Below are 13182 nucleotides of genomic sequence, written 5' to 3' on the forward strand. Positions count from 1 at the left end.
TTAGTCTGTGCTTAGTAACAGCCATGTTGGTTTCTGAAGTGTTACAAATCATGATTTGTACAGTTTTGGACTAAGTGTATTTGACCACCCCTCCAAATGATTTTCAAATGCTTTGAGGGCCTGGTCGTGGAGCACATTAAAGCCTTACTCCCAGCTGCACAGGACCCCTTCCGGTTTGCTTATCGCTCAAATTGATCCACTGATGATGCAATAGCGTCTGCCCTCCACTCTGTCCTGTCCTATCTGGAAAATGGGGTCTCATACACCAGAGTGTTGTTTATAGACCAGTCGGGCAGGTAACACCATCATACCCCAGAAAATAGTGGGGAAACTGTCCTCGCTGGGTCTCAACGCCTCCCTCTGCAAATGGATACTGGAGTTCTCAATTGAAAGGCCACAGTCAGTTCGTGTGGGCAGCAACGTCTCTAATCCCATTATGTTGAACACTGTCACTCCCCAGGGCTGTGCGCTCAGCCTGCTGCTGTTCACACAGCTGACATATGACTGTGTCACAGGATTCAGCTCAAACCGTGTCATCAGGCTTGTGGAATGGTTGGCCTCAAACAACGACAACAAGATGGACTATAGAGATGAAGTGGAGTGGCTGGTGAATTGGTGTGAGAAGAATAACCTGATCCTGAATGTGGAGAAGACTAAGGAAATTATTGTGGACTTCAGGAAGGTGCAGATGAATCATCCCACTCTGTGAATACATGGCTCCTTCGTAGAGAGTCGTGCACACCAAGTTCCTGGGATGACCTCATCTGGTCCCTTAATATCACCTTCCAGAACAAGACGGCACAGAGGCACCTCCACTTCCTAAGGACATCAAGGCAAGTGAGGTTCCCCTGCCACCACCCCATCTTAATTGCATTTTATAGTAGTGCCATTGAGAGTGTCCTGACAGGTTGCATCTCCATCTGGTATGGAAGAAGATGAGTTTCGGACCAAGAGTTCCTACAAGGGACAGTGAGAACAGCTGGATGGTCTCTCTACCATCCATCAGGGACATTTATCAGGAGTGCTGTGTACACAGGGCTCCTAGTATCATTAAGGATCTCACCCATCCATCCAGCATCCTCTTTGACTTTCTACCATCAGGCAGAAGTCTCCGATGTATAAAAATAAGAATGGTCAGGATGGGAAACAATTTCTTCCCTCAGGCCATTAGGCTTCCGAACTCCCTGCCACATTGTGTTCAAGGTGTCACAGGTTAACCTGTTCCGTACCTTACAATATTTAATTTATGCACTTAAATTTGCCATTTATGTGTAATTAATCTGTAGATTTTATTCGTATCTTCATAAGTTATCGTGTGCTATGTGTGTTCTGTGGATAACACCCTGGTTTGGGGAAATGTTGTCTCACTTCTATATACGTTATATGGTTATATAAGTGATATACATGTATATAGTTTAATAACAAAAAACTTGACTTGTTGTGACACATGGCTGTAAGTGTCAGTGCCAGTAACACTCTGTATTATCCTGAACTGACTACACTTAATGGTCCTGGTGAGCTCCAGTCAGATGCTACTGATACACAGAGGAGTTACTCATTCCATATCATATCACAGTTAGTCATTCATATGCAGAAGTATGAGCAAGATCCTGCATGATGAACTATCTACCATGTCCAGAATCAGGAGTAAGCTTCATCTTGCAGTATATTGCCTATAATTGGGTAGGTATACCTCCAAGGCATAAGAGGAGAAGCAAAACACTCTGACCACCAGCTGTTGCTGTTATATGAAGTTAATTATTCACTGCTGGGAGAAACTGATAAAAGTAAATTCAATGCAACTTAAACTTCTGACATAGTCAGGACCCTGAAAAGAGCAAAGATGTCATAACCCTTGTCGTTGACCAATCAGTTGAAGATTGGCCAATACTGTTACCTTTGGATCTATACAACAAGGCTTTGGATATTATACCAAGTAAAGCTGACTGCAAGAATCTGCAAAGTGATGTGGACACAGCTCAGCACACCACAAGGACCAAACTCTTCTCTATAGACTTGGAACAGCAACCAACATAATCAAAGACCCACCCTTCTACCCCAGACACTTTCTCTTCTCCCCATCCCATTGGGCAGAAGATTGAAAGCCAGAAAGCTGTAACCCAGGCTCAAGTTCAGTTTCTATACTGCTGTTGTCAGACACCTGAACTGACCTCTGCTATAATATGACAGACTCTTGATGTCCCAATCTACCTCGTTATGGCCTTGCACCTTATTACCTACCTGTATAGATGGCCTAAACACTCTCAAGCTTCTACAGACGCTCTGTGGAGAGCATTCTGACAGGCTACTTCACTATCTAGTATCGGGGAGGGGGAAACTACACGGGATCGAAGTAAGTTGCAGAAAGTTGCAAAATTAGTCAGCTCCATCATGGGTATTGGCCTCTGTAGTATTCAATACATTTTCAAGGAATGGTGCCTCTGGAAGGCAGTGTCTATCATTAACGATTCCCACCACCCAGGACATGCTCACTTCTCATTGTACCAATGAGGAAGGAAGTACATGCAATGAAGGCGCACACACTCAGCGATTCAGGAACAGCTTCTTCCCCTCTACCATCTGATTTCTAAATGGACATTGAACCCTCACTTCTTTTTTTTAGGTCCTCTGGACCTTCTTCAATGCCAGCACATCATATCTTAGATATGGAACCCAAAACTGCTAACAATACTCCAAATGCCTTATAAAGCCTCAGCATTGCATGTGACAATAATAACATAGAACATAGAATAGTACAGCACATTACAGGCCCTTCGGCCCACAATGTTGTGCCGACCCTCAAACCCTGCCTCCCATTAACCCCCCACCGTAAATTCCTCCATCTACCTGTCTAGTAGTCTCTTAAACTTCACTAGTGTATCTGCCTCCACCACTGACTCAGGCAGTGCATTCCACGCACCAACCACTCTCTGAGTAAAAAACCTTCCTCTAATATACCCCTTGAACTTCCCACCCTTTACCTTAAAACCATGTCCTCTTGTCCTCTGAGCAGTGGTGCCCTGGGGAAGAGGCGCTGGTTATCCACTCTATCTATTCCTCTTAATATCTTGTACACCTCTATCATGTCTCCTCTCATCCTCCTTCTCTCCAAAGAGTAAAGCCCTAGCTCCCTTAATCTCTGATCATAACGCATACTCTCTAAACCAGGCAGCATCCTGGTAAATCTCCTCTGTACCCTTTCCAATGCTTCCACATCCTTCCTATAGTGAGGTAACCAGAACTGGACACAGTACTCCAAGTGTGGCCTAACCAGAGTTTTATAGAGCTGCATCATTACATCGCGACTCTTAAACTCTATCCCTCGACTTATGAAAGCTAACACCCCATAAGCTTTCTTTACTACCCTACCTACCTGTGAGGCAACTTTCAGGGATCTGTGGACATGTACCCCCAGATCGCTCTGCTCCTCCACACTACCAAGTATCCTGCCATTTACTTTGTACTCTGCCTTGGAGTTTGTCCTTCCAAAGTGTACCACCTCACACTTTTCTGGGTTGAACTCCATCTGCCACTTCTCAGCCCACTTCTGCATCCTATCAATGTCTCTCTGCAATCTTCGACAATCGTCTACACTACCTACAACACCACCAACCTTTGTGTCATCTGCAAACTTGCCAACCCACCCTTCTACCCACACACCCACGTTGTTAATAAAAATCATGAGAAGTAGAGGTCCCAGAACAGATCTTTGTGGGACATCACTAGTCACAATCCTCCAATCTGAATGTACTCCCTCCACCACGACCCTCTACCTTCTGCAGGCAAGCCAATTCTGAATCCACCTGGCCAAACTTCCCTGCATCCCATGCCTTCTGACTTGCTGAATAACCCTACCGTGTGGAACCTTGTCAAATGCCTTACTAAAATCCATGTAGATCACATCCACTACACTACCCTCATCAATATGCCTGGTCACCTCCTCAAAGAACTCTATCAGGCTTGTTAGACATGATCTGCCCTTCACAAAGCCATGCTGACTGTCCCTGATCAGACCATGATTCTCTAAATGCCCATAGATCCTATCTCTAAGAATCTTTTCCAACAGCTTTCCCACCACAGACGTAAGGCTCACTGGTCTATAATTACCTGGACTATCCCTACTACCTTTTTTGAACAAGGAGACAACATTCGCCTCGTTCCAATCCTCCGGTACCATTCCCGTGGACAACGAGGACTTAAAGATCCTAGCCAGAGGTTCAGCAATCTCTTCCATCGCCTCATGGAGCAGCCTGGGGAATATTCCATCAGGCCCCAGGGACTTATCTGTCATAATGTATTTTAACAACTTCAACACCTCCTCTCCCTTAATATCAACATGCTCCAGAACATCAGCCTCACTCACATTGTCCTCACCGTCATCAAGTTCCCTCTCATTGGTGAATACCGAAGAGAAGTATTCATTGAGGACCTCGCTCACTTCCACAGCCTCCAGGCACATCTTCCCACCTTTACCTCTAATCGGTCCTACCTTCACTCCTGTCATCCTTTTGTTCTTCACATAATTGAAGAATGCCTCGGAGTTTTCCTTTACCCTACTCGCCAAGGCCTTCTCGTGCCCCCTTCTTGCTCTTCTCAGCCCATTCTTAAGCTCTTTCTTGCTACCCTATATTCCTCAATGGACCCATCTGATCCTTGCTTCCTAAACCTCATGTACACTGCCTTCTTCCACCTGACTAGATTTTCCACCTCACTTGTCACCCATGGTTCCTTCACCCTACCTTTCTTTATCTTCCTCACCAGGACAAATTTATCCCTAACATCCTGCAAGAGATCCTTAAACATCGACCACATGTCCATAGTACATTTCCTTGCAAAAACATCATCCCAATTCACACCCGCAAGTTCTAGCCTTATAGCCTCATAATTTGCCCTTCCCCAATTAAAAATTTTCCTGTCCTCTCTGATTCTATCCTTTTCCATGATAATGCTAAAGGCCAGGGAGCGGTGGTCACTGTCCCCCAGATGCTCACCCACTGACAGATCTGTGACCCGACCCGGTTCGTTACCTAATACTAGATCTAGTATGGCATTCCCCCTAGTCGGCCTGTCAACATACTGTGACAGAAATCTGTCCTGGACACACTTAACAAACTCTGCCCCATCTAAACCCTTGGAACTAATCGGGTGCTAATCAATATTAGGGAAGTTAAAGTCACCCATGATAACAACCCTGTTATTTTTGTACCTTTCCAAAATCTGCCTCCCAATCTGTTCCTCTGCTGCTACCAGGGGACCTATAGAATACCCCAAATTGAGTAACTGGTCCCTTCCTGTTCCTGACTTCCACCCATACTGACTCAAAAGAGGATCCTGCTACATTACTCACCCTTTCTGTAGCTGTAATAGTATCCCTGACCAGTAATGCCACCCCTCTTCCCCTTCCCCCCCCCTCTCTATTCCTTTTAAGGCACTGAAATCTAGGAATATTGAGAATCCATTCCTGCCCTGGTGCCAGCCAAGTCTCTGTAATGTATCTAAGCTCTCAGTTCATCACCTTTGTTCCTGATGCTTCTTGCATTGAAGTACACACTCTTCAGCCCTTCTACTTTACTACTTTTACACCCTTTATTCTGCTTCTCTTTCCTCAAAGCCTCTCTTTCTGTTAGATCTGGCTTTACTCCATTCACTTCTTTCACTGCTGTATCGCTCTGGGTCCCATCCCCCTTGCAAATTAGTTTAAACCCTCCCAAACCATGCTAGCAAACCTACCTGCAAGGAAATAAACAAATTAACATCTGCAAAATCCCAGTCTGACTCCTCACACAGGGAATCTGCACTCCCTTTAATTGTTGCCTGTAAAAGTGAGAGGTAACGACAAGCAACTGTTCTTCCAGTAATCAATGACTAACTGAAACCCACCCATCCTATGATCCAAAGCCTGAATGTCATTATGTATGTTGTCTTAATTCCCATTTTCAGACAGTCACTTTCACTTCAATAAAGCAAACCGGCTACTTACTGGAGAACATCTGAATGCTTCTGAAGGAATGGGACAGCTGCTGTTGCATTGAATGTTATAAACTTGTGAATAAAGTGCACAAACTTGTTGATGAAGGAAGCAAGCAGTCTGGAGTATTTTCCATAGTTCTGTTTAAAATAAAAAAAAACATAGAATTATTTTACAACCTGCACTGCAGCTGAAGCCCATTGCATTACATCACCATTAACCTCCTCCAGTTCAGGTCTAACAATGTTTAACAGGAACTACCACTTTAACTGTAACATGATTGATTTCTGAACAGTGACAACCTGTGCCCTCTGACTACTTAACTGGTGAAAGTTATTTGTTTGTACAGAAGATTAAGGGCTTTTAAAACAATTAAAGCAAATGATTCCTTCTCTCTACCCACACCATTTCCACTGCTGGAAAGTCAGTAACAAAGTAGTATAACCTTACAATAGAGCTGGATGCCCTGGAGCAATATTAGGAAGTGTTTTACACCAAAGGCAGTGAAATATGGAACACTCAGAAGACTGCCAATTTCAAACTTTCAATCCCAAATTAACAACATTTATTTTGACAGCATACTAAGGAAAACGATGCAACAGCACCAGAGAAGATGCAGAGGAAGCTCATGGGGATGTTGGAGAATTATTGTTACAAGGAGAGGCAGATTAGGCTTGGCTTGATTACTATAGAACACAGAAGACTGAGGAGAGATATGATTGAGATATTGGGAGACTTGAATTAGATGAACAGGAAAAACTGCTTCCCCATGACAGTCATACAGTTCCTCAAGTCCACTGATTCTGTACTGACCACCAAGCATTCACTTATACTAATCCTATAGTAACCCTATTTTCCCCAACACTTCTAATACTTCCCCAAGATTCTACCATTACCTATACATTATGGGCAATTTATATTGGCCACTTAACCCTCCAACCTTCATACCTGTGGGATGTGGAAATAAAACCACATGGTAACAGAGGGGATATGCAAACTCCACCCAGACAGCACCAGAGGTCAGGACTGAACCTGAGTCTCTGGAACTGTGAAGCAGCAGCTCTCGTTGATAAATAACTTAAAACTAAATTTGTTAATGAAAGGATTTAAGGAAAATTAATGAATTTTGTATTCATGCTAAAAAAATAATGATTTGAAGCTCACTACCTGAGGAACAGAAATCCTCACTCTCAAAGAAAATAAATGGTATTTAGGAACTGGTTCAGCTAGGATGTAAATGGATAGGGAAACGGGTTCCTAATCTCCCAATAACGGTTTATAGCAGACTCATACAATATTAATAAATGTGTTTTCTACTCTGATGTGCTCAGGAGCAAACTCGTTAATTGTTCACACATCAAACCCAGGGAAATGGGGCTAAAACCCAATTGCAGGCTCCAGCTGAGACCAGACCAGACACCATTGAGCTCTCTGGGTTCTCCCTGTTCTGGGCAGACAGGTTGAAAGACCTCACTGGGAAGAGTAAAGGAGGAGGGGCATGCTTCATGGTCAACAATGCTTGGTGCGACCCCCAGAATTTGCATGCCTCAAATCCTTTTGTTCCCCAGACCTGGAATTCCTGGTGTTGCTGTACAAACCATACTAGGGAGTTCATGGCTGTTATCATCACAGCGGTGTACATTTTGCTGCAGGCTGATATTGACCTGGCTCTCACCGAACTGTACGAGACCATCAACACGCTGGAGACTGTACACCCAGAGGCTGCCTTCATTCTCGCCAGTGACATTAATTGAGCGTCGCTGATGAAAGTCTCTCCAAAGTTTCATCAGTACAGCCAGGTGAGCACTCGTGGAGACCACTGTTACACTCCCTTCCGCAACGCTTACAAAGCTCTCCTTCGCCCAGCTTTTGGAAAATCAGATCACTCTTCGATCCTGCTTTTGCCGACGTACAGGCAGAGGCAAGAGGTGGCCACTGTTGGTCCAGCCAATCGGGCTCCATGCTGCAGGAATGCTTCAATGACGTCAACTGGAATGCCTTCAATGATAAGGATGTCTCCGAGTTCACTGATCGAGTCATATGCTTCGTTCAGAAATGCATCAACGATGTTGTCCCCCAGAAGTTGATCAAGGTCTTTCCGAACCAGAAACCCTGGATCAATAGTTCCATGCAAGCAACACTTACTGCATGACATACAGCATACATCACCAGCGATCAGCTAGAGCTCGAGGAAAGCAGCCATGATCTGTGCAAAGTTATCAAGGCTGCGAAACAACAATACAGGGACAAGATTGAGTCAAGATTCACAACAAATAGCATATGTAGGCTGTATACCATCGCAGACTTCAAAGCCAAACGTTGTGGTGCCGCCAACATCGCAGCCTCTCTCCCAGATGAGCTCAATAGTCAACTCTGAGCCTCCAAGGAAAGCCACCGCTACAACCTGCAACCTGGTCATCTCTGAGGCTGAGGTACGCAGATATTTCCAACGAGTGGACAGTTGCAAGGCTGCAGGAATGGACAGCATCTCAGGGTGAGTACTCAGGATGTGCGCAGCACAACTGGCAGGTATGTTTATTGACATTTTTAATCTCTCCTGCTTCAAATTATCCACCATTGTCCCTGTACCAAAAAAGACCAAGCTAACATGCTTTAACAACTGGCGTCCTGTCGCACTCATCTCAATAATAAGCAAATGCTTTGAGAGGCTGGTCAAATATTACATCTGCAGCTTGCTACCACCCAAACTGGACCCCCTACAGTTCACCTACCGACACAACCGATTGACAGATGGCGCAATAGCCACTTTCTACATACCGTCCTTACACATCTGGAGAAAAAGGATGCTTGTGAGAATGCTGTTCTTGGACTACAGTTCAGCATTCAATACCATCGTTCCATGCAGGCTCGACAAGAAGCTCAGAGACCTCAGCCTTGTGTAGCTGGATCCTGGACTTCCTGTCAGATCGGCAGCAGATTGTAAGAGTGGGCTCCCTTACCTCCAAACATCTGACTCTTAATACAGGAGCCCCTCAGGGCTGCACACTGAGTCCCCTCCTCTACTCTGTGTATACCCATGACTGTATCTGCCACCCACAGCTCCAATCTGCTAATTAAATTTGCTGTCGACACTACATTGATTGGCCTAATCTCAGACAATAACGAGGTGGCCTACAGGGAAGAAGTCACCTCTCTGACACAGTGGTGTCAAGAAAACAACCTCTCCCTCAATGTCGCAAAAACAAAGGAGCTGGCTGTGGATTACAGGAGGAATGGAAACAAGCTAACCCCTATCAATGGATCGGGGGTTGAGAGGGTAAACTGCTTTAAATTCCTCAGCATCCACATCACCAAGGACCTCACGTGGTCTGTACCCACCAGCTGTGTGGTGAAAAAGACTGATTAACTCACGCTGATTTGAGTGTATTTCTACAGAACCATAGAACATCACATCACAGAAACAGGCCTTTTGGCCCTTCTTGGCTGTGCCAAACCATTTTTCTGCCTAGTCCCACTGACCTGCCCATATCCCTCCATACACCTCTCATCCATTTACCTGTCCAAGTTTTTCTTAAATGTTAAAAGTGAGCCTGCATTCAACACTTCAACTGGCAGCTCATTCCACACTCCCACTACTCTCGGTGTGAAAAAGCTCCCCCTAATGTTCCCTTTAAACTTTTCCCCCCTTCACCCATGTCCTCTGGTTTTTTTCTCCCCTAGCCTCAGTGGAAAAAGCCTGCTTGCATTTACTCTATCTATACCCGTCATAACATTCTGTGTTACACTGACTGTTCTATTTATTATAAATTACTATGATTGTACATTACACATTTAGACGGAGATATAATGTAAAGATGTTTACTCCTCGTGTATGTGAAGGATGTAAGAAATAAAGTCAATTCAATTCAATAGGGTAAAGGGATGAACTAGGCATCTGTCAGCTCAGTGTGGCAAAATTTCACACCAGTGCAAAGTACTTTCAAGCCAAAATCATGCCTAAAGCTTCCTACTCTCCTTGCAGAGCCACAATTCTGAATAAATTAGGAATGGATTCCAGGCTGACTCCAACTGACCTCCAAGAGTAATATGAAGGAGAGCAGACAGTCCTGCATTGCCCCCTGGTGTTCACTCTGAAACAAGTATGGCTGTAGTAGCTCCAGGATCCCCAGAACGTGCAGGAAGAAGGTCAAATGATTCTGCTGACGGAACTCCTGGAAATTCAAATGAACTCGTCCGTGCAACAAAGCAGCAATCATTGGTAAGTGTCTGAAAAACAAACAAATAAAACAAAGCTCTTCACTGTAAAAAGCTAGGGATAAAGGCCCAGAGCAGATAGATAGGACACACACTGCATCATTTATTCAGTTTGGACTGATAGTCTTCAAATCCATGCCCCTCATTTGCAGTTTATCTTGCTCTATTCTATCACCACAAAATATATGTTGTTCCCAATTGATCCAACACACTCCAAGAGCATGGCTGATTTTAATATCTGTATGCCAAGATACATTTTTGTGGTCCAATAAATCAATAAACTCAGCTTAGGTAAGATTCTAACAGTGTTAGTGACATAGGTTCCTTGCAGGATACAATCTGGGTTGGTATATTTTCTGCCAGGCAGAGGGAAGGTGCTTGGTTTATGGCAAGAAACCAAAAGCCCAGTGTTAATCACCAGGAGAAAGACCTGGTCGTTGGCACTGGAAAATTTCAGTCACCCACCCTCACAAACAGGTAAACCAATACACACCTAGCATCTCCATTGAGAAAAAAATTAACTAGCAGAAACCAACATCCAACTGGGAAAACCAATATTGATTTTCCCACAATCCCCTTCCCCCGCAATGTCATTATCTTGAGCAATGACAATAAAGTTCGATTCTACTCTCCCACCTTGCTCATCAGACTGTCAGTTTTTGCCTATCTTTGTCTGACTCTATTCACTTGCCACCGTCACCCAAGTCCACCCATCCTTGGACCAATCCACCCATCATCCTACACCCCATCCTCACTCCATGAATCACCCTAGGCTCCCGTCACACCACTGCCCCTCTCTTCATACTCACCACCTTGCCTCTCCAATCTTTGTCTTCTTTTTACCTCAAATGTAAACTACTCTTTTTCCCAAACACATGATGCTTGACCTACTGAGTTCCTCCAGCAGATTATTGCTGGTTCTGCCTTTCTACCATATAACTATGCCGTTTCATTCACCCCTAGCTTGGTCCATCATGAGAAACAGCACCCACCGACCTAATCCACAAGGAAACGGATTCTCTACCCATCCAAGTAAAGAGAGATCAGAGGAACAGTTGTTAAAGCAGTACAGATAAAAAGGCAAGAAAGACTGAGTGAATGACAATAAGCAGACAGGAAAGCTGTTGATCCTGTGCAATGTGCATCATGGAAATATTGAAACAAGTAATACAATCATCATAAAAATTCAGAAGTGAACTTGTTAATACCGAAGCAATAGAACCGGGTGTGCCACTGCCAGCTTTCGGCACGCCATGTTGGCATCAGCAGTGCGATTCTCTGATGTCCTTGTGTCATTGGTGTCTGCAAGTAACGTGAGCAACCGATGCACTAGTGCATCCAGCTGGAAAAGAGAGAGCAGTGAAGAGTTTCAATCACAGATCCACACAGTCACCAAGAATGCCTATTCCAAAATGCATAAAATTACCCGACTCAATTCACTCCTCTGCTCATCTCTCACCAAAACTTGAGCCAGGACTTAGCTCCATTGAGATTCAAGTACTTCAATCCAAATCCTATACTCCATAAAATTTTTCAAGACTCTGTTGCCTATCTCCCAATTTTCTCTTTCTCTTCAACCACCATCACGTATTTACAGGTCTATGTCAGTGCCCAGTTAAGAAAGCTCAGTATTAAAATTCTTAGTTAGATAAAGGGTCGCGACTCAAAATGTTGATTGTTCGCTTCCCTCTATAGACACTGGTGGGTCTTGCATCTTGTGCATTGCATAAAATTCTTACCCCTATTTTCAGATCCTTGCATAGTGTTGCCTTATATTACTTCTGTAACCTGCTCTAGCTCTACAATCTCCGAAACATCTGCACTCCTCCAATTCCAGCCTCTCAATGGTCAGGACTTCAGCTGATGAGAACTAGCATAAAAACATGAATGTACAGTTGCAAGAAAAGTTTGTGAACCCTTTGCAATTACTTGGTTTTCTACATTAATTACTTACAAATGTGGTCTGATCTTCATCTAGGTCACAATAATAAACACAATCTGCCTAAACTAATAACACATAAACAATTGTACTTCTTCTCGTTCATACAGAGTACACCTTTTATACATTTACAGTCTAGGTTCAAAAAAGTATGTGAACCCCTGGGGTAATGCCTTCTACAAAAGCTATTTGGAGTCAGGTGTTCCAATCAATGGGATGAGATTGGAGGTGCAGGTTGTAGAGGTGCCCTGCCCTGAAGAAATACACATGAAGTCAAGTTACTGACAGGGCCTGCTCTTCTCAAGAAATATCTGTTTATGTGCACCATGCCTCGATCAGAACAACTTTCAGAGGACCTTAGAAGAAAAATTGTAGAGATGCATGCAGCTGAAAAAGGCTACAAAAGCCTTAAGTGTTCATCAGTCCACAGAAAGAAAAACAGTCTACAAATGGAGGAAATTCAGTACTGTTGCTACTCTCTTTAAGAGTGGGTGTCCTGTAAAAACCACACTAACGGCACAATGTGCAATGCTGAAGGAGGTGGAAAAAAAACCCAAGGGTAACAGCAAAAGACCTGCAGAAATCTCTAGAACTTACTAAATTCTCTGTTCATGTGTCTACTATAAGAAAAACATTGAACAAGAATGGTGTTCATGAAGGAAACTACTGCTCTCCAAAAAAAAATTTACTGCACCTATCAAGTTTGCAAAAGACCACCTGGATGTTCCACAACATTTTCGGGACAACGTTGTGTGGACAGATGGGACAAAAGTTGAACTTTCTGGCAGAAATGCACACCGCTAGGTTTGGAGGGAAAAGGGCACTGCATACTAACAGCAAAACCTCATCCTAACTGTGAAGCATGGTGGAAGGAGAATCATGGTTTGGGGTCTGTTTTGTTGCCTCAGGACCTGGACAGCTTGCAATTATTGAGGAAACAATGAATTCAAGACTGTAAAAGACATTTTTATGGGAGAATGTCAGGGTAGTGGTCCATCATCTGAAGCTTAATAGAAATTGGATGATGCAACAGGACAATCAATGATCCAAAACACCAAGT

General features: G+C 43.9%; 1 protein-coding gene across 3 annotated transcripts in view; it reads right to left on the reverse strand.

Moving 5' to 3' along the window:
• Positions 1–13182, reverse strand: part of ints1 (integrator complex subunit 1) — a 180311-nt gene that overhangs the window by 25368 nt on the left and 141761 nt on the right. For all 3 annotated transcript variants that reach the window (XM_073060973.1, XM_073060972.1, XM_073060971.1), the window contains exons 40-42: positions 11392–11525; positions 10003–10195; positions 5981–6108 (exon numbers count right to left, since the gene is read on the reverse strand). In XM_073060973.1, the coding sequence (XP_072917074.1) occupies positions 5981–6108; positions 10003–10195; positions 11392–11525 (455 nt within the window). The remainder of the gene's footprint in view (positions 1–5980; positions 6109–10002; positions 10196–11391; positions 11526–13182) is intronic.

The sequence above is a fragment of the Hemitrygon akajei genome, chromosome 11, assembly GCF_048418815.1.
Source record: "Hemitrygon akajei chromosome 11, sHemAka1.3, whole genome shotgun sequence".
In the NCBI taxonomy this organism is placed as follows: domain Eukaryota; kingdom Metazoa; phylum Chordata; class Chondrichthyes; order Myliobatiformes; family Dasyatidae; genus Hemitrygon; species Hemitrygon akajei.